We start from the raw sequence: 26350 nt of genomic DNA, 5'->3' as shown, positions 1-26350 counted from the left end.
ACTGTCAGGGAAGTCCCATAAAGTGTTTATACTCAGAAACTGCATGTTTCATCACCAGATCACACATTGCGCCTGGCAAAAGATTTTGCCCTGGATACCTTTATTGTAAGCCGTGTCATCTTGCTTTCAGCCCCACAGGACAGGAAGTTACACCAGAAGTACCAACTCATTACCTTACGGTAGTTCAGAAACAGACAAGTTTGTGACAAATTGATTGCACTTAAATACGCATGAAAGAAACGTTTATAAAGATATCACTCAAAAGGATTTTTACACTCGGATTGGCCTCGCTTGATTACAGAAAGTCAAAGCCCTTTCCCGCCTAAAGTTCCCATGGGTTTTCTCCTTCCCAAGCACAGAGTGTGGATTAAAGGACTTAAACAGGTGAGGATCGCTGAGAAGCTCAGAGGGAAAGCCCGCAGTGGCCAGGGCCCCGGGTTGCAGCATTGCCGGGTGGAGGCGGAGGAAGCAAAGAGCGTCTGCGTGCAGTGCAGTGCGAGCAGGGACCTGGGTGGGTGGGAAGTCGGAGGCGGCGTCGCTCAGATGTCCTTCCCGCAGTCGGGGCACAGGATGTCGTCCCTCTCCGTGAGGAAGCCTCGGCCCACCAGCGACAGCGAGCACTTCTTGCAGTTGAAGCAGTCGTTGTGCCACTGCCGTTCCTCGAAGGAGATGTACTTGGTACCGCCCAGGCCTGCGGAGGCGGGAGGAAGACCGGGTGAAGATGGGGAGGAAGCCGGGTGAAGATGGGAAGGGAGCCGGATGAAGATGGGGAGGGAGCCGCGCGGCCTGGCTCCCGCACTGTGGACAGTGTGAGCTGCTTACAACCTCGAGGGGCTGGGCTCCGCGTTTAAACCAGATTCCATGCTCAGGCTGGGGAGCTCCTGAGCCTCAGAAAAATATGACGGGCTCCAGCACTACGTGGTCATCACTCATCATGAGACTCCTGCTGTGTGTGTGTATTCCTCCTACTGTGCGTCTGGGAACTGATTTCTGTTACTCCTTAACTGCGCACCTCAAGTCTGGTGCGCAAAAGTTTCTCGATGCAAAGAATGAGGGAGAACAGAGGTGGAACATGGCATCACGGAGGAGACGCTGCGTGGGCCGGGGTGGAGGGATGGTGGAAGCCATCCCTGCACAGGGTGATGGAAGCCGGGAGCGGATTAGGAGGACGTGTGCAGAGAAAACCATCCTTTACTGAAACAACAGGACCTCGTTTCAGCTAACACCGGACACCCGCAGGAAGGGGTGGGGGGTGGGGGGGGTGATGCAGGCCCGGATAGGACGCTCACCGCTGATGGGGTTGGCGCAGCCGGCGCATTTCTTGGCGTACAGGTCGCAGAAGCAGCCCAGGCAGTAGGCGAACTCGTCGCGGGACGTGAAGCGCTGGCCGGACAGGGGCTTCTTGCAGGCGGTGCACACGAAGCACTCGCGATGCCAGGGCTGCTCCCGGTACGTGACGCCCCCGGTGGTGATGGGCTGCGGGCAGAGGGGCCTCAGCTCCCGCGGCGCCCAGACCTCTGCAGGGCGCGCGGCCCTAGCCCCAGACACGCTCTCCAGACGGAAGGGCACCCCCGCCACCCCCGTCCCCAGCGGCCGGGCCTCCACCGCAGACCTGGCTCCCCGTCTGTGACCAGGGTACCAGGGTATCTGTCCGGGGAAAGCGCCGCCTCCTGGCTGGCAGGAGGGCAAAGCTGGAGACTGCGGCTCCGGCGTGGATGCTAGGTCACCCGGCACCCTCGGTAGCCCCGCCCCTTGGCAGCCACGCCCCTCGGCAGCCCCACCTGTGGGCAGGTCCCTGTGAGCATCTCTCTACCTCCAGGGGCACCTCCTCCAACAGTCTATTGAGCTACTCGGGCGTTAGAAGGAAGAGCCTTAACAGACACCTGGGGTTGGCACCACCGTGGAACCGGCTTGGAACCGGCTTCTTGGAAGGTGGAAAAGAAGCCCAGGGCCTGCCTCCCTACCGTGTCTAGTGGTGTTAGGACACGGCCCTGGACAGTATGATGAGGGGTCTGCTTCCACCCACCCCACCCCCACCCCCGGGAGACCTTTCCAGTTTCCTTGTCTCCTCCCTGGCCCGGTCCAGGGCTGGTTTCTCATTTATCCAAGGAGAGCGGTGAGCGGGGAGACCTTGGGGATGGGCGGACGCTGTTGAGGAACACCAGACAGACACAGGCCGGGTGAGTGAGGGGTACCTTCTTGCACTGCACGCACTGCAGGGCGTACTGCCTCTCATAGCAGGGCACGCAGAAGTTCTCGCTGTCCTTCGGGATGAAGCTCTTGGTTCCGATGGGCTGCTGGCAGCGGTGGCAGATGAAGCAGGTCTCGTGCCAGCTGCTGCCCTTGTACTCCATCTTGCGGGTGCCTGTAGGGGGTCAGGGAGACAGGAGCTGAGTTGTTACTGACCACCCAGGAGGGCCAGCAACCGGTGCTGAGAACCTGCCGCCCTCCAGTCCTGGGACTCGCGTAGAGTCATTTCAGCTCGGAAGGCTTGCCTCTCAACCGGCAGCTTTCCTATTTAGTCGGTTCACAGCCACACACCTGGCTCCTGGAGCAGAATCTGTACATAGTCAATACTTAACGTGTTGAACAGGGCGATTATGAACATTAAGTGGAAAAAAATCCTTGTCTTTCAGCTTGTGAAATACTAACAGACACTGGCACAGCTCAGATTCATCCTTGGGGAATATGCATCTGGAGCACGGGGACCAGAGGATGAACACACGTCTGGTTCCCAGTGGGGTGAAAACGGAGGGGGGGGGGGCGTTGTAAGTGAACCTGTAGTCTAACGCCTGCTTCAGGGAGGAGCCTTAGTATCTCTCACATGATGCAGCCGGCTGTGTAGACTGAGCTGTGATGAATCCTAGTGGTTAAAACTCACCTGCCTCACTTGTACTTCCATTTAACAATTTTCTGATCTTACCTCATGATATTTCATTTCCTTCCGAAAAAAGTGCTATCAGCTGAGAGGTTTACATCATTTCTCAAGCAGACCAGAAATCCTCGAGAAAACGCTGTTGATTCACCCCTTCCCAACCACCAGGCTTGATTCACAGCAAGGAGAGCTGTATTTGTTTGGATTTCTTCCCCATATTTGCCAAAAAAAAGAGCATGTATCTGTTTATAGAAAGAGATGGTTTAAGTAAGAGAAACGTGTATGCGATCTCCCTCTGTGAAGTACTACAGAATTTGCAGGCTTCCCAGGTGGCGCTAGTGGTAAAGAACTGCTTCCCAATGCAGGAGACACTGGGGGGGTTTGATCCTTGGGTCGGGAAGATCCCCTAGAGGAGGAAATGGCAACCCACTCTAGTATTCTTGCCTGGAGAGTCCCCAGGGACAGAGGAGCCTGGTGGGCTACAGTCCATGGGGTCACAAAGAGTGACTGAATGTGACTGAAGCGACTTGGCAAGCACTTAGCATGCACGCAAGGAAGGACTTAGGGAGAAGGAGCTTCTTGGGTGAAGAAACAGAAGCATTCCTGATACTTGGGCAGCTCAGGGGCAGGCCGGACTCTGCGGGTCATCACCAAGGTCTTCCCAGACATAGCCGCAACCCAACCACTGGCTCATCCTCAACCATGGATGTTGTTTTGTGGTTTTTTCCACTCTGGCCACCCCCTGGGCTCACCTGAAGGACGGAACCTACAGACTAACATGTGAGTCAGACTGAACTCAGATCAGGGAGCAAGGAGGGAGGCGGCTCCGGAGCTGGAGGCGGTGTGTGGGGGCTTCGTGTTGGGACACAGGCATTGGGTAACTAGTTTTTAGCACTAAGACTGAAATAACATTTGAAATGACAGTCAGTGAGCCAAACTGTAGCTGGCTGGAAAGGAGCTGAGCATCGCTCCAGAATCATGACCTGCTTGTTTTAGCAGGCGTCATTTTTTCAGGATAATTTTCTCAGCTTCCTGGCCTTTTAGACCCCAGGCATCACCTTCCAGAAAGAGCAGGAGGTAGGGGGCACATGGTGATCTTCAAAACTATGTGATTAAATTGTAAGGCAATGAATCCTGAAAATGGGAAAAATTACATCAAGCAATTAAATTTCAGGTAAAAGTGGTGGAGGGACTTTGCTGTAAATTCTAGAACCAAAATCTCCTTTGGTCTCTGGGATTTTAATTTCCCATGTACACCTCTGACACTGGTTCTTTTAACCTCTGAACTTCTTTCTGGTCAGACACCAAAGAATTTGTCCATAAATATCCAATGATTCTGAGTCTCACGAAAGCCCCCAAACCAGACCACACATGCCTTCTGCATGTTCAGAATGAGCCTTCTGTCCACCCCAAAGCTCAGGGAGATGTCCAGTCCTAGGTCCCAGGTCCCAAGTCGGGCACCCCCAGACCTGGTGCACACCTTGTGGGCCTTGTGCAGGGTCGCCAGCAGGGGGCGGCAAAGGTCCTCCTTCTAAGGACCTGCAGCAGAGGAGGAGCCTGGGGACCGAGTCCACCTCCTGGAGGAAGGGGTGTCTTTCTGTTTCAAAGGAGCAAGTGAGGAATCCGAAAACCGGTGAAGGCCTGGCAACAGCGTGAGGCTGCCTGGAGGCCGTGCTGCACCTTCGAGCCAGGGCTCAGCATCTCTGCGTGGGCTCGGGAGCCTCGTACCTGGGGTTGGTGACTCACAGCTGTGGGTGCCAAGTGGGGACGCCTGTCCTCTTTATCCAAGTTCAATGCAGAAGCCGCATTGCCAGTCTGCATTGCTCTCATCTTGATTTAGTTGTAGCACTTTTGAAAATCAAACCAAGGAAGGAAGCTAGCTAGCACTCTGATCTAGTTTTGTGGGATTTTTTTCTGTTTATTTTTTTTTTTAAGTGTCTAGTACTTGTTTTATTTTTGCAGGCCTTTTTTCTTGCACTGCCTCTGGTGCGCGGTCCATTTCTTCTGCCAGATCTACCCTCTTCTGACTTCTCCATCCGCTGAAATCAGGTCGACCTTGCGACTGCTCAAAGGTCATGTCCCCAAGGGCTGCTTTCCTGGCTGCCCTGCTCTGGCCTAGTGCCTCCATCACAGTAGATACCACCCAGGCTTCTCCTAAAAACCCCAACAGCAGAGATGGTGAGGTGCATGTCCCTGGGGAGAAAGCAGGGTGGAGGGAGGGGGAAGTAGTCCTCAGAGACCAGCCTGCCAGAATCAAGAATTGTCTTGGTGGCCTCAGGAATTTTAGGAAAAATTCACCTCTTACTCTAAGGTATATTTGTCTTTGTCAAAATGGCAGTGAACATTTTTCTTCCCATTCTGGACCGCTGCCCTGGGAAGCTGTGTCTTTCCCCACACGCATGGCCCTGGCTCGGGTCCCGGCAGCTGGGCATCCCCTGGGTCAGTCTCCTTGCAGAGTCAGGAGTCTGACTCTAAATGATCCCGGCAGCCTAAGTTCTCTGCATGTGTCGGCGCAACCCCAGCCCCTGTGTGGACTAGCATGACTCTGCAGGACACCTAGGTTTCTACAAGCTGACATTCATTCTACTGAAGTTGAAAATTCAAAATCCTCCCTCAAACTTCATCCTGCACATCTTATCGGCGTGTTCATGGATACAGCACATTAAAAAAATCACTTTTAAGGGGCATGACTTTATGTTTGGTTCCATTCACCAATGTAGTGAAGTCCTTTAAAAGGACACTTAGAATTTAATGATCCCAATGCTGGAAAAGATTGCAGGCAAGAGGAGAAGGGGGCGACAGAGGATGAGATGCTTGGATGGCATCACTGAGTTAATGGACATGAGTCTGAGCAAACTCCAGGAGATGGTAATGGACAGAGAAGCCTGGCATGCTGCAGTTCATGGGGTTGCAAAGAGTCAGACAGGACTTAGCGACTGAACAACAAAATTTAGTGTATTTGATATCCCTTCTAAGTTCGATGCCAAGGAGGACTTTGGCAAACTGGACCTCAAGTTCTTGAGTAATTGTTGATAAAGTGAGCTAAATATAAAAATACAGTGGACAGATAATGATGGACAAACATTGACCGTTATTCAAAGCCTCAAAAACTAAGGTATCTTAAATGTCAAAAACATTTACTGATTAAGAAAATCCCCATATAAAACCACAAACCTAAATCACTTAATTGCACACTTTTAGTAAGAATAAAAAAATTAATTTACTCTTGGAGACCAATTTTTTTTCTAAACTTCACTCATGCTTTATCAGATTATTTAACACAATATTATTGCTGTGGGTTGGATTCTCTTGATAAGTGAGTGTGCCCTTAATTCTAAAGCTTCCCAGGACTGAAGGAAGCACATCCTCTAAGACACTGTCTTGAGGACAGACACTTTCTTGAGTAATTTGAGGGCTCCCCAGGCAGCAGCATCCAGCTTCCCAAGAGCTGGGGAGCCTAGACCTATGCCCTGCTCCCACCACCCTGAGTCTGGTTTGGGGGCCACACCCCAGAAGGCAGTCAAAGGACAGAGCCCTCTCTTGATTTTATGTGGCTCTCTGGCAGAGATGCCAGATTAATGAAGTCTCAGGTGGGATCGGCTGAAATTCCAATTTACCTGGGAATCCTGTATTTTATTCACTATGTCTGGCGAGGTTACTGTCCAGTCGCCCCTTACTGGTCATACAGAGGTCGTCACTGGACCCTACGTGGCTGATGAACTATCCAGGGTCCAGATCTTAGGTTCTTCTTGCCCTCGCTTTGCGTGTCTAACAGATTCATTTTTTTGAATACTGTGTTGAAAAATTTTATATAGCATTTTTGTCCATTCTATTCTTTAAAAGATTCCTGTCTCCCATAAAGCAAAGATTCCCCACCCCCCACCAAAAGCAAGGGACACAGTCCCATCTTCCCCCATCAACAGACAGGTCATCCATCACCGGCCACTAGACCCAGCTGCGGTCAAGTTTGCCAGGATGTCGCCGCATGGGGTGCAGCACCCAGCTCTCAGCTCCAGGTCCAGCATGAGTGTGCGGGGGTGGAGGGGGGTGTGGGCAGGGACTGGGGGGTTAGGGCTTGGGGACTTGGCGCCCACCTGGCATGATGCTCTTCTTGCACTCCTGGCATCGCGACGAGTACTCCTGAGAGTAGCACTCAGCACAGAGCAGCTGGTCCTCCTTGGCAGCGAACGGCTTGTCCACCAGGGAGCCCCGGCACCGCGAGCAATGGAAACAGGCCTCGTGCCAATGCCGGTCCTTGTAAGACAAGTCCTGCAGACCCGGAGTCGAGAGACGGACACGTGAGAGGGGCCGGGGGAAGGGAAACGGAATTCGAGGGGTGGAACGGGTCAGGGTGGGGAACGTCTCTTGCTCCTCTCCAAGGCACTGTTAGAAGCTTCTGAAAAACAGGTAGCTTTCCCTGGGAATGGTCTGTAAGAAACAGAAGCTGCACATGGAACTCATCAGTGCTTCTCCTGGATACACAGACCTTGGGGGCCCACTGGCCACAGCACATGGGGCAAACCCAACCGAGGGGGTGGTTGTGATTCCCCGGGGAGGGAGGCTGGGCTGCGGGAACCTCAGAGACAGAGCCTAGGGTGGGGGCCCTGGGTCAATCTGGAGAAGGTGGGAGAATACGTCCAGGAGGTGCCACCAGCTGAACATCAAAGACCAGAGGATGCGTGAGCTGGGCAGAGAAAGGGCACAGACCAGGAGGGCCAGGATGAGGGGTGCCGGCTGGGAGAGTTCCCAGCGGGCTGGACCAGGAGGCCAGATGAATGTACCCAGGTGAGTGCAGTTCAGCTCTGTCTTTGAAAATTTGAATAAAGTCGACAAACCATCTAAAGTCCTGTCCACTGAGGACAGTGATCAGCCTAATTAAAGATGAGCTGGGGTTTGGATCATGTGATCACTGTTGTAATGCTGATTATGGAATAAATGCATTGAACAATTTTTTTTTTTTTTTTTTTGGTATGGAGAACAGTATGACAGGCAGTTCCTCAAAAAATTAAACAGAGAATTACCCCATGACCCAGCAATTCTACTTCTGGGTACACGTCCCAAAGAACTGAAAGCACGAATCTGTAGACCCAGATTCACAGAAGCCAAAAGGTGGAAGCCACTGAAGTGTCCATCACAGAGTGGACAGATAGTGATGGACAAACATGGACCCTTATTCACAGCCTCAAAAACGAAAGAAATTCTGACACACACTGCGTGCGTGTGTGCTGAGCTGACTCTGCATCACCGTGGACTGTAGCCCACCAGGCTCCTCTGTCCATGGGATTTCTCCAGGCAAGAATACTGAAGTGGGTTGCCATTCCCTTTTCCAGGGGATCTTCCTGACCCCAGGGATCAAACCTGGGTCTCCTGTATTGCAGGCAGATTCTCTACCAACTGAGCCCCCAAGAAAGCCCCATTGACACTAGAAAGTTCCCTCTAAATCTGATACTACGCCCTGTCCTGACTAGATCCTCCAGAGGGAGGCCCAGCTCTTGGCCTCCACCCTCCTGAGGCTGTTGGTCATTTGGTTGCTCGCTGTCCCGAGTCCCATGTCCTGCATTCAAGGGAGGGACTGCTCACACCCTGGCTATGGCATGGCCCTCCAGGCTGGTGACAGCAGCTGCCTGGAACCCTCCCACCCATCCCACACCCACCCTGGGGGCTGGTCACCATCCTGCCGAGATTCCTGCTGAGCTGAGTCACCGGCCTTCCCTTCCCTGGGGCATCTTCTCCCCTCTGCACAGCTGCTCCCTCTGTCTGCCCTCTCTTGCACACACACACACGTGTTTCTGCATTAACACACAGCAGCCCTGAACTGTTCATCCAAAAACATTTGATAATTCTTAAACCTTCTGACAAAAATATTTTTCTTGAAGATAAATACCAATCCACGCCCATGCTCTCAGGAGCCATGGTGAGTCACAACTCTCTCTGAACAAGCTGGCATCACCATCAGTGGAGCGGGGAGGGGGGTGGGCTGAGGTGGGACGACAGCTCACCCACCCCTGTTCCAGTTGCCATCAGCGGCGACCGCCCCAGGCCGAGGACACCTGACGTGCAGGCAGGTGGGAAACGTGGAGTCACCGCCCTGCACTTCTGCCCTGCCACTAGTACCCTTGGGGACCCTGGGAGCACGTGTCTAAAAGGCCTGATGTATTCACCCCAGCGATTAAACTTGAAGGCTCCAGACTCAAGTCCTGGCTCCGCCGCAAACCTGCTGCATGGTGGGGGGTGAGGGGGTGCTGGGTGGAGGGGGGTCAGTCACCTGACCCCTTCCAGCCTCAGACGCCACCTGTGAAACAGAGATAATGGTGAAGAATTGACCACAGTCCTGGCACATCGTAACTGCTCGGCTAACAGTCTTCGATCCCAGCTCATGGTGACAGCAGGTGCCCTGAAGCGTCACTTGCTGGGGTTGCTGTTTTTCCTGAGATGCGGATGGAATCCACGCCCTCCTCTAAGAGCGCCAGGTCCCTGGGCTCAGTCAGTACTCTGTACAGCGCTTGCAGCCTCTGCAGCCCTTCTAACTCTAAAATTCTCTTAATCCCCTCTTGTTTTGAGTCACACAGTGACCCCATGGAATAAGGTTTTATTCCTATTTTATAGGTGAGCAAGTTTAACAGAATGATGCTAAGATGTTGTGAACCCGGTCTCCTGCATCCCCCTTTCTGGTCTGCATCTGGCAGGGCACAGACCTTTACTGGGCCTGGCAGCGTCTTTATAAGCAGGCCCCAGCGTGCTTGCCCAGCCTCACCTTCTGCCCCAGCCTCCTCTCTGCGGCGCTCCCCTCTCCCCTGCCCATACCCTAGTTTGCGCTGTCCTGGCCTCCGAAGGCCCTCGCCCTCATCCCCCTCGGCTATGAGGCCCGGCTAGACACCAGTTGCTCCGTGATGCCTGTGTGGCCAGGAGCGATGCTGGCCCTGCGGGAGGGTGTACCACACCCACGGGCGCGCCTGGAAGAGCCCGCATCCTGCAACTTTCTCAGGGTGCTTGTGGGAAACCCCACCTGAGGCTGTGCCGGCAGCTTCCCTGGGAATCCTCCTCCTCTCGTGCCATCCGCACACGTCAGTATGAGTCAAGTTGACACTTCGTGTCCCCACCTCCTCTGGACTCCCTTCTATGGGAAAGCCCACTCTGCATGGGCGCCAAGGTGGGAAAAAGGCCGCTGGCTTTGCTGGCTTGTGGGGCTGGACTGGAAATCGGCACAGGAAGGCCGATGCATCTGGTCTGGGGCCTGAATCAGGCTGACGCCTGCTCTAAACATGTGTCTGTAAACTGGGTTCTGAGTGACTCTTCTCACCACTGGCATTCGCTGCTCCAAATGGAGTTTCAGTCTTATAGTACCAAGCTAGTCTTGTCTTGCTGAATTCTGTTGTGTGTTGAGCCTACCGGGCGGTCCCCAGAGACACCACTGAGATGCCAGAGGTTCAAGGCTAAGAAGTAGGGGCTCGCTGACTAACTTTCAAGAACTTTGAAACATCCTAGAAAATGCCCGTTTTAAGGTTTTCTAGAGAGCGCGCATGAAGGGGCAAAAAAGAAAAAATAAAATCTTCAGCACATCCCAGAAAAACTAGCAAGGCTAATCCTGTGCACATAGAATGTCATAAATTGCTGTAAAATGTTTGATAAACAGTGTGAGGTTAGGTGCAAACACTTCCTTTTCAGTTTTCCATGTTTCCATTTCAGAGACACTCCTAACATGGGAAGGGCTTGTGGCTTTGCTCTGCCCTTGTTGAGGCCTCGGCTGATCCGTGGGTGGAGTCAGTGGCCTGGGGGGACCCCGAAGCTCCCCAGTTAACGGCGGCGGCCCAGGGCAGCAGGGTCACTTGCTGTCCTCGCCCCCCCGTCTGTCTCTCCCGGGCTGGGACAAGCTCAGCTGCTGATTCCCAAGCCAACCAGTCCTCAGACCCGCAGGACCCCGTTGTGTCGGTGGGCGTGCCACGTCATTCGTGCTCAGCACCGTGCAAAGATGTTCCCAGCTTTGTGTCAGTCACAAAGCCACCATGTTCCCATCCGTCTGGTCGTTCAAATCCTTGAAGAAAGACTGGCAGAAACCCTGGCACTTACCCTGTTGCCAGGCTCGGGGTTCACTTCCTGAAAGGCAGGCACGTTTCTCCTGCCATCACTTTCTCCACAAAGCCAACTTTGTAATTATTTCTAAAAGCCAAGAAAACTGTTCCAAATATTCCAAACCCCACATGCCAAGGTCTAACTGCAAGTTCCCTTCTTTGTTTCCTTCCCAAATGCACAGAATCACATGCTGAGACTCCACAGTGGACCGTTACCCAGGTTGAAAAGTTCAGCGTGATTGACTGAACAGCAGTCTTGACTCTGCAGCAGTTTTGTTGATTTTGGCCGCTTTGGGGGGATTCTTGTTTATTTACTCATAAAGCATGTGCGGAAGGATAAGAAGTTTCAAGGGCCTGTCCACTAAATCACACTGAAGAAATGATCAGTGACCTTAGTTTTGTTTTCACGTTAGCTCCCAGCCAAGGATGACTAGCCCCAAATCTCCAAAACATCTCCTTCAAACCAGAGTTGGTAAGTCAGAAAAAAACAAATATCGTATATGAACGCATATATGTGGACTCTAGAAAGATGGTACCGATGGACCGATTTGCAGGGCAGGAGTAAAGACGCAGATGTAGAAGGCAGATCTGTGGACACGGAGTGGGGAAAAGGAGGGTGGGATGCATTGGGAGACTGGGATTGACGTGGATACATGACCATGTGTAAAACAGAGAGCTAGCGGGAAGATGCTATATGGCACAGGGAGCTTGGCGCGGTGCTCTGGGATGACCTAGAGGAGCAGGATGTGGAGGTGGGAGGCAGGCTCAAGAGGGAGGGGACATATGTATACATATAGCCGACTCACTTCCTTGTACCCAGAAACCAACACAACACTATAAAGCAATTATGCTCCAAACGACCCCCCAAACCCCAGAGCTGTTCTCTGTCAGAATGGTATCTGAAACGCTCATCTACTTACGTCTTTTCCAAGGAGAGCCTTTAGAAAATAATAAGTTTTCCTCTGCCTATTAGTTCTCCCTCAAAGCAGACGTTCTTATTGATGTTTTTCTAGTGAAAACGGATAGGGTGAAGCTTCAGGAGGCCTGGGAAGGGGCTGAGCTGCAGAAAGAACAGGGGCGCAGTCGGCAGAGAAGAGGGGACAGGAGTTCATACCACCAGCACTGCTCCCTGAGCTTCCCAGCTCACGTGAGTGGTAAAGAACCCAGCTGCCCGTGCAGGAGACATGAGAGGCTCGGGTTTGACCCCTGGGTCGGAAAGATCCCCTAGAGGAGGAAATGACAACGCACTCCAGTGTTCTTGCCTGGGAAATCGCATGGACAGCGGGGCCTGGCGGGCTACCGTCCATGGAGACGCAAAGAGCCGGACATGACTGAGCACACACAGGCAGCTGCTCTTTAGAACTCTGGCTGCTCCGTAGCTGCACATGTGAGAACCCACGGCCCAGGCTCCCTCGTCGTTGCTCCACTTTGTAAACACGTAGACGGGCACTGAGGGAGTCAAGATGTGGGCCTGAGATCACACAGCCTGTGAGACACAGGGCCAGTTTGGAACGGGGCAACTCGGGGTCCGAGCTCTCCCGCTTGGCCTGGAGACAAATGTAGAGGGACTCAGACACACATCCCCCCAGAGCTGGAGGTCGGAGGGCCGGCAGCTTTCAGGTGAGCAAGACCAGCTGCTTTTGCTCCTGGATGAAGCCAAAGCTCCGGTGGTTTTGAGGTTCCCCATGTCCCTTCCTTTCAGAACGCACCCTGCTCTGGAGCCAGGGCACGTCGTGACTGCAGCTCAGGCTCCAGCGGCTGGCATCCCACGCCCCTTGTCTCTGCTCAAGGCACAGTCTGCCTTCCCCACCAGATGGAAATTATTCCTAGACTGTTACTAAACACACAGAGACAGAAGCTGGTGTGTGACCAGCTGCTCACCGCCTGCCCTCGGAAGGATGAGATGCAAGATAGACGCAGGGCAGACGCGCAGTAGAGCCAGCTGCACCTGCTCAGCCAGCAGCTACACAAGCTGACCCTCCCCACGAAGACCAGAAGCTCCCCAGATGCCCCCGGGCAGCCAGAGCCTCTGAAACCCTCCACCCAAGGGGCGAGTGCCCGGTCACCCATGCCACACTCACTTCGCAAATATTGACCTCGCACACCTGCCCTGTGACTCAGCCCGGGAAGAGAGCTGGGAGCCTCAGGGCAGCAAGGGATTGGGCGGCAGGTGTCTGGTTAGATAAGGATGCTGACCTGGAGCCATCAGAAGTGTACCTGGGACGCCAGGCGTGCATGTCCCGGAAAGCCCTGAGCAGGTGCGACTGGGAGGGGGCAGAGACCAAGCCTGCAGGGAGAGGCTAGAAGGGCTCACGCAGGGTCCCAGCCCAGCAGAATGGGGCTCGGGAGTGTTCAAGGTGATGGGGACCAGGACTTGAGTGCAAACTATGCAGAGTAACATGGGGAGGTGATGTGGGGCCCAGTGAAGCCGGGGGGTAAGGGAGGACATGGGGAGCATGGGGGGACCCCCCAAGGGGCCGGGGTACCTTGCAGTCACAGCCGATCAACTTCCCGCACTCCTCACAGGTGCTGGCGAACAGGGCCTCGAAGCAGGCCACACAGTAGGGCTGCTCCTCCCGAAGTACGTACTTCCTGCCAAAGAGCGAGTCCTCGCAGTGGTGGCAGTCAAAGCGCTCCGTCATCTTGGCCCCGGATGTCTGTCACCTGCCAGGAAGGAGAGAAGGACAGGTTCCAGTGGGCATGCACACGGCACGACTGTCCCCCTCCACCACGGTCACCTTGACCACCACCTTCACCATCGGTGGCTCGTCTCCTGTATCGACACTCACCCCTGACACGCCTTGTAATTTTCAACTTTAAAAAAAATTATCTGGGGGCAGTTCTGTGCCTGAGCGCATTCCGCTTCCCTAGAAGTCCTAGTTCTTGGTGACCGTGTCAGGAAAAGTGATCTTGACATTGAACACAAGACAAGAGTTGGAGCCAGAGCCCTGCTCCCCCAGGAGGAGTGCCTGCCCCAGGCAGGATGGAACTGCACGTCGCATCTTCCCCATCTTCTGCCCCCAGAATAGCTTGGCAGGGACAGAAACAATATGCTCATTTCTATAAAAAGACTTTCCACGCGCTCCTCTATGATTCATGAATTTGAATAAGGAGAGACCACAGAAGCCAGGGGAGGGTCGTCGGAGCTGGAAACCTGAGGCCGAGGGAGCACACCGTCCCCTCCCCCACACCAGCCAGCGAGCAGGATGCAGGGAAAGGCTGGCTTCCAGGCACAGACAGGGATTATCACAGTAGGAAACTCGGAGACAGAAATCAACCGTCTCCCCAGGCGACACCTCGACTTGCATTTTTCCAGGATGAGTGTGGCATGTGCGTGAGCAGAACGCAGAACGCAGAACAGACTGGGTGGGGATAGAGGGAGGCAGGACTTCCCCTCCTCCTCCTCCTCGCCGAGTGTGGTTCCTGCACCAACATGTCAGAACCACCCCACAAAGAGCCCGTCTACCCTGGGAAGCCCAGGTGTGGAGAAACGCCTCCACGCCATTAGAAACACAGCCCAGCTTCTCAGGTGGCAATATTTAATTGACGGAAAAGTGAAAAGCTTTATAAATGATTAAATCTGGAGACAGGTTGACTGCATAACTCACAGGGATGTTTCACAAACTGATGAAACTCAATTCGATTTTCAGTCATCTCCACCCATTGAAGAGTGAAATTCCAAAATGATACCCTAGGGTGCAAATAAAATATTGCTGGCTGGTTTACGGTAATAGTGAACTTCACCTTGTTTATTAATTTTGTACTCTGTGTATACAAGACTCTGACGACTGTAAGCAAAGAAACGGACAACTTTCAGGAGTCCATACTTGGTGACTTCTGTGTTTATTGGACAGTCTTTTTTCCCGAAAGTATTAAACTTGCAGCTGGACACATGTGGCAAGATCCATCCCTCTAAATTGCTCTTCCTGGAGTTAAAGAAAACATTGCCGGGATATTCTTGAGATAACATCACAAGATGAGGCTCTTGAGTGATCTTTGTTCTGAAACCCAGTGTATGAATATCACATCTGTCCTAAGGGCATCTCAGATTTCAGCTGCTAAGTTGGCAGAAGACACCATGCTTTCCTGAAACCCCTGTTACTGGCCTTGAAAGTGGTCACCGTTCAGTTCTTTGCAATTAAGCACCGTCCTTCCAACCTATGGGTTTTTCCACAGAGGCCGCCATTTAACTGCAGAATCTTATTCCCTATGCGGGTCACACAAATTTAAGAATAATGACCTGAAGATTTGAAATAAGAACAAGGAAAGGAGATAGGGCTATAAAAAATAAATTTTTAAAATCTGGGAACTACCCAGGAGATTATCTATTAACACAACTACCTTGTTTTATGGGCTTCCCTGGTGGCTCAGTGGTAAAGAATCCGCCTGCCAATGCAGGATACTGAGGGTTTGATCCCTAAGTTGGTACGATTCCCTGGAGAAGAAAATGGCAACCCACTGCGGTATTCGTGCCTGGGAAATTGCATGGACAGAGGAGCCTACTGGGCTACAGTCCATTGGCTTGTAAAGAATTGGATATGAATGAGCGACTAAACAACAACAACCTCATTTTATGGACGGAAAAAGGGGAAGCCAGGAATACTGATGGAAACAGAAGACTATATGAGCACTGGTTTCCAAACAGCCCTCTCACTTAGAACAAAACAGACTTCCAGTCTGCATGGAAAAGTGGTTCCACGCGGGTTTGGAAGAGCAGCGGCCCTTCTGGGGGAAGGAGACAGGCTGTACCAGTAACCCCCATCGAGAGCCATTCCTGTGCTCTGGAGCCATGAAAGGGGGCACTGTTTTCTCCAGGGTATTGCCCCAGCAATGCTCATATGCCTGGGATGTGCTTTCTGCCTCCTCTGACTCCACAGGACTGTGACAGAAGTCATCTAAGACAGTAAACCGTGAGCACACGCAGGGATCCACGGCGGATGAAGAGGACCGAGGCGACCCCAGCACAGTGCCCCCGCCCTGATACTGACTCTCGGCAGGACGAGTGAGGTCCTCACCTGCCCTCCAGATCCGACGGCCCCCACTTCTGCAGATTGTTTCAGAGACTGGGGATCGCTCTCCTACCTCCATCCTTATCTCCTCTAAGTCACAACAGCTTTATTGACCAGGACAGTGCTTATGCTTAAACCAACAGGTTGGGGTGGAAAGTAAGACCACTGTTAATTAGAAGCAGAGCAGATGGACATGAATCTGAACCCATCTCCAGTGAGTTCCAAGAAGCACAAGCCCTGAGTCTCAGAACAAGCAGCATATCAGCTCCTAAGGAATCTAAGAGGCTCCCTTCTCCTACAGAGTTTGGAACCAGTTCTTTAATCTAATGCTACCAAACAGAAAATGACACAACTGTGTATCCAAAGTTACACTATCAATCTTAAGCCTCTGCTTAATGGGAAAATTTTTAACATAGTCTTGCATTAGACGTCCCCTATAATTCCACTTTTAAATCTTACAATATGCCTGATTTTTATTTATTTGAATGGGGCTTTCCCTGGTGGCTCAGATGGTAAACAGTCTGCCTGCAATGCAGAAGACTCGGGTTTGACCCTTGGGTCAGGAAGATCCCCTGGAGATGGGAATGGCTACCCCCTCCAGTATTCTTGCCTGGAAAATCCCATGGACAGAGAAGCCTGGCAGGCTACAGTCCAATCTTTTTAAGCCACTGTTTAATGGGAAAATTTTTAGCTACAGCCTTGCGTTAGACACCCCCTATAATTCCGTTTTTAAATTTTATAAAATGACTTATTTTTATTTAATTAAAATTTTTTCTTTTTTAACTTAAAAAAAATTTTTTTGGGGGGTACACCACATGGCATGTGGGATCTTATTTCCCAAACTAGGCATCGAACCTATGCCCCCTACATTGGAAGTGCAGAGTCTTAGCCAGCGGATCGCCAGGGAAGTTCTAAAATGCTTGGTTATTCATTCATTCCAGAGGCATCAGCTGAGCTGGAACTGTGTGAAATGTTATCCAAAATGCTGTAGCTGCAAAGCCCAGTAAGATACGGGACCTCCTGGAGGGAATTTGTGGTCTAGTGAGAAATAGATGCATGGCGTGTATCAAACAGACAGTTCTACGCTCAACACCCTGAGGGAGAGACCTGAATGGTAGCAGGGAAAGCCGGAGGAGCAGCCCCTGAGTCACCCCTCCTGGGAGGGTGGACAGGCTTCCTAAGATGTTACCAGTGCCGGGAAAGAGTTATCCAGGTGATGATGTAGGCAGAGAGCGGAGGCTTGGGAACGGGAAGTGGGGTGGGGAGAGCAGACACCCCAGGAAGATGGGTGTGACTCAGGTCACTTCAAGAGCAGTCAAGATGAAGCTGAAGAGATAGCCAGAGGCCAAGGGAAGGAGGGCCTGCGGCCATGACCCTGAACACAGATTGGCCCCACAGGCAGTTAGCTGTAGCACGTGAACTCCTCAGCCTGCAGTGAATGAAGATTTACTGTGTGGAAGCCTGACTTCGCTCTTTGGGGTTGGGGGAGACAAAAGCAAGGGGCAGTGACTCTTTCAAAATGTTTTTGGGGCGTCCAAGGCCATTTCTGAATCATTTCCTCAAACAAAACCTGAACATCTTGTTTTGTTGTTTTTTACCTAATTGTGCACAACCTGCTTACCCCCGCCAAAATGCCACATCCCTCCCTGTGGGTTACCTGTCACTCAGACCATCACCTGTGCGCAGATGCTGACAACGCAAAGCAGTAGCAGGCACGGAGACCCTGGACCTCAGGGATGACTGCCGACTTGTCGTTCACGAACTGAACCCAGATCCCAGTGTCCGGGAGTTCTTACACCTCCCCCAGGTTAAGTCATCCTCTGATGTCATCCCCCTTCGGCTCTGAACAAGAAGCCGATCATAGGGGACAGGTTTACAGATGTGGCTGCTGGCCCAGCCGACGGTGCTGGGTGCAGACAGCCCTGGGGCAGCTGGCAGGCCCGGGGTGGTAGGAGGGAGGGAGCTTTGATCTGAGTCTCTCCACCTGTGCTGACTCAGGTGTGAGGATGCAGGTTCAGAGAGTGCATAGGGCTCCCCACAGAAAATGATGACTCTAAAAGGTCCACAGGCTTGTACATGTGAGCTATTTTTATCCTCTCAGATCTAAGAACTGTCAAAGTCCGGGATGGGAGGGGGAGTGTGAGAGCCAGGAAGAGAAGAGAAATGAGAAGGGAGGAGGAGAGGAAGTGGAGGAGGGAGGAAGGCATTTAGAGCCGGGGAAGAACATGCCTCATTTTAAAAACTTTTCATTTTGTATTGGGGTATAGCCGACCAACAATGTTGTGATAGTTTCTGGTGAACAGTGAAGAAACAGAAATATGAGCCAAAAGGATACACACACCCCAGTGTTCACTGCAGTGCTATTTACAGCAACCAAGTCATGGAAGCAACCTGAATATCTGCTGACAGAGAAATGGATAAAGATGCGGTACATATATACAATGGAATATTACTCAACCATTAAAAAGAATGCAATCATGCCATCTGCAGCAACATGGATGGGCCTGGAGATTATCACACCGAGTGAAGTAAGTCAGATAGAGAAGGAGAAATATCATATGACATACCTTATATGTGGAATCTAAAAAGAAATGACACAAATGAACTTACAAAACAGAAACAGACTCAGGGACTTAGAGAACAAACTTATGGTTGTGGGAGTGGGGAAGGATGTGGGGAAGGGATAGTCAGGGAGTTTGGAATGGACAAGCACAGGGCTGCTATATTTAAGATGGATAACCAACAAAGACCTACTATAGAGCACAGGGAATTCTGCTCAACGTTACGTGGCAGCCTGGATGGGAGAGGAGTTTGGGGAGAATGCATACATGTATATGTATGGCTGAGTCCCTTTGCTTTTTTTCCCCCAGAAACATTTCCTGGGAATCAGGAGAGGGGCAGAGTTCCAGGCGTCTGGCCGGTCCTTCCTGAACAGCGGGCCTTCCATGTAGCTTTCTCTTCAGTGCTCCCCTTGCCAACCAAACACCTCGGCCTGACTCCAGAGATGCCCTCTGCCTCCAGCTCCACGATGCCCGTGCGTCTTTATCCATGCTGCCTGGTGAGACTGGTCTAACAGCCTTGATTCCTCCCGAGAAATCTGCAAACATCCCCGGAGCCATCCCACAAGCTGCAACGCAGCCTCAGCAAATCAGTCCTGACGAATCCCCGCCCAGCTTTCACCGACAGCCAGGTTCCAGGTGGGAACCACTGTGGCTCACCAGCATTTGGAGCTTTCTAGGGAGGATTCAGAAAACCAGTCTGCAGCATGTGGGTTCTTTTAAGGAATATATTTGAAAATGCAGTGTTTTCCTGACACCACAGGATGCTGACTGCCTGTGTACCCCCACCCCTCAACCATAATCCTTGCAAGGGTGTCACCAGGTGACAAACATGGGTCCGGCACTTCAGGGACACATGGAGAATGAATGAATGGACACGCAATGGGTGGTGGGTGAACATGCATATCCCAGAGCACAAACATGTGGGCAACATCCCCAGAGGAAACGAGGCCTCTGTTATGTGGACAACCCACTTTGCATAGCAAACCCCAGATGTAATGTGGTTTGGCATCCGACACCGTTACAGTTTCTAAAGCAACAGATTTAAGCTTCATTCTTTCTTCTCTGCCTCTGGCCTCGTCCCTCTTCCAGATAAACGGCTGCTTCCTCAGCGGGTAGAATTGTTCTTATTGTATTTGGATCCACACCCATGTGAGGACACAGCTGCAAGGCCCCCGGATGAGGCTGGTCAGGTCAAGAAGCCCACACCCCCCAGGAGATGCCCCCAACATCTTTGTGCGGAACTACCAGCTCCCTAGACCCAGGCTCCAGGCACCAGGGGGGTCCGGGGGGTCCCACACAGACACGGTAGCCTGTAAACCAGAGGTCTCTGTCCAAAGGCACAGACTCTCACCAGCAGAGAAGCCAGAGAACACTGCACCAGTTTGTTCTTCTGTGGACAGAAGGACAGACACACAGACCCGCTCACCCCAAAGCTCTTGCCATCAGGCCAGCTGAATTGTTTCTATTAAACAGAAATTCTGCTGAAAGGGAGAGGGACACCATCTCAAAGGATGTTGTTATTTTAAAAAGTATTATAATGTATTCAAAATCCTTTTGAAATCTACTTTGGGATTCTTGGTAAGAATGACTATATCTTGTGTGTGTGTGTGTGTGTGCGCGTGTGTGCGTGTGTGCGTGTGTGTGTGTGTGTGTGTGTGTGTGTGTGTGTGTGAGTTCAGTCGCATCCAACTCTTAGTGATCCCATGGACCGTAGCCTAACGGGTTCCTCTGTCCATGGGATTCTCCAGGCAAGAATACTAGAGTGGGCTGCTAATTCCTTCTCGAGGGGTTCTTCCTGACCCAGGGATAGAACCTGCATCTCCAGCATTGGCAAGCGGACTCCTTACCACTGAGCCACCTGGGCAGCCATACCTGTTGTATATTTAAGGGTTAATTTACTGAATCTTCAGTGAGAATATAGGCAGGGGTCATGAATGTATTATAACTTGGTATATTAACTAGTAACTTTCAGAAATATTTAAAAAGCTTGAGTCGTTTATGATCATGTTAAGAAATATTTTGTGTGAGAGGCAAGGCTTGGATGAGGTGAGCTGATGTCTTCGGCATTATCTTTTGGGTAGTACTGAGTAATAAAAAGGCCCCAGGAGACTGAGATGAAACACACAGTCTCCGGAAGAGTTGTCTAGTTCTAGTTCTAGCTCCAAAGAATTTAAATCACCTTTAAGATTCTACCTGGCAATTTAATCTCAAAACACATCAGCTCTGTCTGCACAGGACAAGCATAATTACACAGGCTAGGATGGTGGGCAGCCTCGGGTCCTCAACTGGAATCAACGTGTGTAGGGGGAACCCGGCCTCTCTCCCTCCGCTTCCTGCTTACGTGTGGCTCAAGTAACCACGCTGGGTTTCACAAGAACAAAAGGAAAAACTCTCACTCCCCTTCATCCGTCTCCTCCCATCTCCAGAAGGCAGCTCGCAGTTGGCTCTCGTCTGCCTGGCCTTCCATCTGCTATGACCCCAACTTCCACAGAAGACCAGCCCCCTCGCTGTACTCACAGCCCCACTCCTCTTGGTGTTTTTTTTAGCACAACCTGCAGGATCCTGTCACGACAGGCATGCACATCTCCTGCTGTTCCCACCACTGCCTAAACTGGCTGATTCTTATGTTACAAAGGTTGTACCATCAAACACAGACAGACCTATTCTCTTGAAACACAAACGTTTACAGGCTTCAAGGATGCCCTTCAACCCTGGTTTTACTTACAAAAACAGGGCAGCCACTTCACCCATGGACACAGACATCACTGACCTCACTTAGAAACACTTAAAGGAGATCTTTAAGCCACAAACTAATTTAGGGCTGGCAAGGTACCGTTTACACAGGCCAAGGACGAGCAGGGTGACATGTGATGTCCAAGCTCAGACAGGGCGTGAGAATCACCCATGAGAACCAGACTGAAGATCAACAGACCAGAGGCTGCCCCCAAACAGCTCATCAGAGACCCAAGAGGGCGGGCAATCACAATTTACAGTGAAGGGAATGTGAGGACCACCAGTAGCAGTAGGATGATGGAATCTTTAAAAACCAAGATGGGGCCAGGGGAGGAAATGGGAGATTGAGATGGATACATATACACTATTGATACTAGGTATAAAACAGATGGTTAGATAGCATCACCTACTCAATGGACATGAGCTTGAGCAAACTCTGGGAGGTCGTGGAGGACAGGGAAGCCTGGCGTGCTGCAGTCTGTGCGGTCGCGAAGAGTCGAATACAATTTAGCAGCTGAACAACAACAACAACAAAAAATAGATGACTAATGAGAACCTGCTGTAGGGGACAGGGAACTCTACTCAGGGCTTGAGATGACCTAAATGGGAAGGAAGTTCAAAAAAGAGAGGATGCATATATACAAAAAGCTGAACCATGTCGCTGCACAGCAGAAATTAATGTAATGTTGTAAAGCAACAGTACTCCAATGAAACTTACAAAAAGCAAAACTGAGCTTATGAAGAGAACTGGGAAGAAAAGTTACTGAGAAATGGCTGGAGTCAGGGTTCTCCAGAGAAGCAGAACTGAAAGTATATATTATATGAAGAGGCTGATTATTAGGAATTGGATCATATTATTATGGAGGCTGGAAGCCCCAAGCAGCTGGCAAGCTGGAGACCTACTGGCAAAGGAGAGCTACGAGGTCTTGAGTCTGAAGTTCCAGTCTGAGTCTGAAGGCCTGAGAACCAGGGACCAGAGGTATAAATTCTAGTTCAAAAGCCGGTATTCTCAAGACCCAAGATGAGCTGAAGTTCCAGCTGTGACCAGAGCCTGGAAAGGACCGAGTCCCAACTCTGCAGTCAGGCATGGGGCGTCCCCTCCTGCTCGGCCTTCTATTCTACCCAGGTCTCCAGCTGACTGCAGGAGGCCACCCCAGCCGGGCAGGGCGACTCATGCTACTGATTAAATGTTCATCGCATCCACAAACAGCCTCCCAGACATACCCAGAAGTTAAATCTGCGTCTTGGTACCAGGTGACCCAATCAGGTTGACGCACAATGAACCACCACAAGAGCTAACACTGCACTCCACCAGTCAGGACAAGAGAGGCCATTCACGTAACTCACCCCAAAGTCACTGCCGGCCTCGGGTTCTGGAAGACTGGCCTCACAGTCCCTAGAGATGGGACTGTGCATTCAGTTTCAGGTGGTCATTTTCAGGAAGTGACCGCTCAGTGTAAGTCCATGTGACAATGTGGCTCTGATAAATCTGGTGTAAGAGAATGATCAGGAAGTCCCCAAAGTATCGTTTTGTTCACGGGAGCTCACGGAACTGGGTTATCTCCTGGCGCTGAGTCAGAGCAGCTTAGGTAAGCTACCTCCTCCAGCCTCCTGCTGATAACAAGGCAGCTGGAGCCCCAGAGGCTGGGAAACAGGCCCTCCGGGCAGGACAGGAAGAGAACCCAGGCCTCCTGAGCCCAGACTTCTTTTTTTTTTTTTTTTCAATATCCTGCTGGGCTACAATTAGATTCTTTCAGTACTAGAAGTGACTTAACAACAACCCTTAACAACAACCGTGGGTGAAGGTATGCAGTTACGCCCTCATTGAAATGTTCAGGTTCCCCCACCCCCACCCACCCTCAGCTTAGTGGTTAGAACTCAGGCTCTCAAGTTTGAGCTGTCTGGGGTCTGCTCTTGGAGTCACAGTTTCTAAGCTGGGAAACCTTGGGAAAAGTTAACTTCGATCTCTCTGTGCTCCAGTGTATCTGTAAAAATAAGAGGACTATCCATTTTGTATACACTGCTTCTGATGTGCAGGCTTTATAATAAACCCTGCAAGCAAGCCACCATCCTGTGTTTTCAGGTTGTGGAAACCAAAGCACCAAGAGTTTAGATGACCTGGTCAAGACTGCACAGCTTGAGGCTGAGGGATGGGGAGCGACGGGAACCTAAGCTCGGGCAGCCTAGCTCCAGCCCAAGCACACAGGCTACCAGCCACACCTGCCTCAAAGCACGTCCATACCTGAGCCTACCCCACCGTACCTGGCTGGTGGGAAGCCAACACAGCCCTGTGAACACGCAGCTCTGCAGAAGCATCGAAGCACACCAGGTAATAGACACTGTGGAAACCCCATTCTATCTATTAACTCACAACCCTTAAAAATACAGGCTGGAAAACACTGTGAAAAAAAATCATACAGCTGCACAATGAAATATTCTTCACTGTTTGCTTTTATAGGACTTGAAGTGTCCGCCTAGGAATGCCTGTACTTCTCAGACTCTCCTCACATGTTTCTTAGTCGAAACCACCTTCAGGATATGAAAGCCTCCTCCCTCAAAGGTATCATTACAAAACGCACATCTGCGGGGTTAGTGCCAAGGGGGTGGGTCCTAAACACAGTTCTTGGGATTCTAAGTCCCAGAGGTGGGTGGGTTACTGCCTCCCAAGTGCCCTAGTGCAGCATAGGTGACCAGGTTAGACTAATGGGAATGAAAAGCCAAGTGGGGGTCTGAAAGTCAAGAGAATTAATCCTTCCTTTAAAATGGAAACATTTAACACTTTGTTCCTGCAATTTTAGGTATGCTAAGATATCACAGGAGTCAGTTTAAGATGAGTACTGTGTTTTGTTTTGTTTTGTTTTTAAAGAAGCCCGTTTTGGTTTTATTCCGCTCTGATGTTTCAGGTTCAGATCTATGCCTGAGGTCACCGGCAAGGTCCAGTCCTTTCTACCGCAGGGAAAGCCTGGGTGCCCAGAGCAGACTCACTCGGCCAGTGCACCAAGAACATTGGCTTGGTGACCCTCCTCTCCAGGAGGCTGGCTGCCGTGCTCCCTTCGGGATGAGGTGGGGTCCATCCCCAGCCGGATCCCTCCCACCTAAGGTACCTCTAAGGTGTCCCGGTGGGCCAGCTCCCCTGTCCCTGGATCCCCGCCCCCCCATGGCCGGCTCCCCTCTCTCTGGGTACCCCCACCACCAGACCTCCCATCCCCAGATCCCCCACCGCCAGCTCCCCCTGTCCCCAAGTCTTCTGTCCCTGGGCTCCCCTGTTCCCAGGTCCCCCACCACCCCCAGCCACACTGTCCGCAGATCTCCCTCTTCCTCCGAGGTTCCCTTGTCCCCCGGCCCCCCACCGCCGGCCCCCCAGTCCCTGGCCCGACAGCAGCTCACTCACCGCGCGGCGGCTCGCGGACAGACGGCGGACGGCAGCGGAGGTCCGCGCGGCTGGGCCCGCGGAGAGGCGCGCCCCGCCCGGAGAACCCCGCGTGTCATTTGACCAAATAAGGAGACGCTCGCTGGGCGGCGCGGGCCAGGCGGGCGGGCGCCCCCGGGCCCAGGGCGGCGCTGGGGACCCCGGCCCTTTGTCTGCCGCGGGCGTTTCCTGCGTTCCCGGGCTTCGCGGGCGCAGGTTCCAGGGCTCTCGCCAGGTTCCGGGCGCGCGGCGACCCCGCCGGGAAGGTGCGGGGCGGCGGCGGAGGGGCGCCCACTTACCGGATCTGCAGGAGCGGGAGGCGCGCCGGGGCGCGGGGTGGGGGGCGTCTCTCCGCAGCCCTCGCGGCTCCTGTGCCACCAAGCGAGCCGGCCGATGGCAGGAAGGATGCGGAAGGCCGGGTCTTTGTCCCGCGCGGGAGGGGACGGGAAGGACCAGTCCCCACGCTCCAGGCCGGAGGAGCGCTCTTTGGATGTTCTGTGGTCTCTCCGGGGCAGGGAGACCCAGTTGAGCTGGAGAAAGCGCCTCCCCCACTGGATCCCAGGCCCCCCGAGCCCGGCCTGGGGGCTCAGCGGCACGGCCTGCGGGCCAGAGCGCACAGAAGCCCAGCCAGGACCGGGCGCGCGGGGCTGGAATTGTCCTAGCGCGCAGCCGGGGTGCAAGGTGGGCGGATGGAGGCCGAGGCAGCACAGAAGGCCTGGGGGTGGACGTGGCGCGTTCAGCAGGAGTGGGCCTCGGAGAAGGGAAGCAGTCGAGTTGATTTCTCCTGTTCTATGCTCTGTGTCCCCTGATGCGTCAGCGGGTCCCCATTATAGAGTCACAGAACCCCAGCGTCATACTGTTAGCTGTCACCCACTGAGATGTAGCTCTACAGGGCATCTCATTGGACCCTCGCCCCTTTAAGGTAAGGGCTAACACTCCTGCTTGAGGGTAGAGACATTTCTCTCAGAGGGGTTTGCTAAAGGCAAATGATTCTGGCAGTGGTGATCTGATCTGGAGTCTGAGGAAGGCAAAGCCCTGTATCCAACAGGGGACGAGATGCCCTCCGCCCAGCAATCACTCCAGGGCCGCGGGGGCTGTGACTCGCCCCAGACCTAACCCCTCAGGACTCCCTTCCCTGCTTCCTCCCTGATCCTTGAAGTTTTTTACCAAGAACCTAAGTGTGGGCTCCGGACCTGATTCCTCACTAACAGTCAAAGCAGGCCTCATCTGGAAATCCAGAGCAAACTGGGTATAAAAGCCTTTTTCCCTCTGGCAGTTCACCTAGGTTATGTTGTCAGGTGTGCTGGTTTAGTCTCTTAGTCGTATCCACCTCTTTGCGACCCCGTGGACTGTAGCCCACCAGGCTCCTTTGTCCATGGGATTCTTCAGGCAAGAATACTGGAGTGGGTTGCCGTTTCCTCCTTCAAGGGATCTTCTCAACCCAGGGATCAAACCCGTACTTCCTGCATTGGCAGGCGAACCCTTTATCAATGAACCACTAGGGAAGTATTGTTGTATATTTAGTTGTAAATCACAAAATGACCACCTAGATCTCAAATGATGATCCTAAATCTTTTCAGCAAGTTGAAAAAAAATAACAAAACATTAATTTCTGTATTTTATCTTCTTTCTGCTTTTCCTTTGCTTAATTTTTTATTGCTATATTTTTCAGCTTTGTAAGTCGAATGTTTAAT

At 52.2% G+C, this 26350-nt stretch overlaps 1 protein-coding gene across 6 annotated transcripts; it reads right to left on the bottom strand.

Annotated features, from left to right (window-relative positions):
• Positions 1-225: 225 nt before the first annotated feature.
• Positions 226-25385, bottom strand: FHL2 (four and a half LIM domains 2). 6 transcript variants are annotated; one of them, XM_065929639.1, is made up of 8 exons: positions 13431-13534; positions 11865-12004; positions 9882-11532; positions 9037-9167; positions 6970-7144; positions 2196-2365; positions 1290-1476; positions 226-691 (listed from the first exon to the last, which is right to left on the bottom strand). In XM_065929639.1, the coding sequence occupies exons 5-8, from the start codon at positions 6974-6976 to the stop codon at positions 540-542; spliced, it is 516 nt and encodes a 171-aa protein (XP_065785711.1). In that variant the 5' UTR covers positions 6977-7144; positions 9037-9167; positions 9882-11532; positions 11865-12004; positions 13431-13534; the 3' UTR covers positions 226-539. The 6 variants fall into 6 exon arrangements, with proteins under 6 accessions (XP_065785711.1, XP_065785712.1, XP_065785713.1 ...); XM_065929640.1 differs by having other exon boundaries at positions 9882-11400; XM_065929641.1 differs by lacking the exon at positions 9882-11532.
• Positions 25386-26350: the final 965 nt, after the last annotated feature.

This window comes from Muntiacus reevesi, chromosome 3 (assembly GCF_963930625.1).
Source record: "Muntiacus reevesi chromosome 3, mMunRee1.1, whole genome shotgun sequence".
Lineage (NCBI taxonomy): Eukaryota > Metazoa > Chordata > Mammalia > Artiodactyla > Cervidae > Muntiacus > Muntiacus reevesi.
This window is presented reverse-complemented; position numbering and strand designations above follow the sequence as displayed.

What these genes read in the sequence shown, in the direction of transcription:
- FHL2 (XM_065929637.1), bottom strand. Translation starts at nt 13,586, where the DNA reads ATGACGGAGCGCTTTGACTGCCACCACTGCGAGGACTCGCTCTTTGGC. An exon ending in TGATCGGCTGTGACTGCAAG is followed by an intron (nt 7,145 to 13,430) that starts GTACCCCGGCCC and finishes CCGGGTCTGCAG; the next exon opens with GACTTGTCTTACAAGGACCG. An exon ending in AGTGCGTGCAGTGCAAGAAG is followed by an intron (nt 1,477 to 2,195) that starts GTACCCCTCACT and finishes CTCTGCCCGCAG; the next exon opens with CCCATCACCACCGGGGGCGT.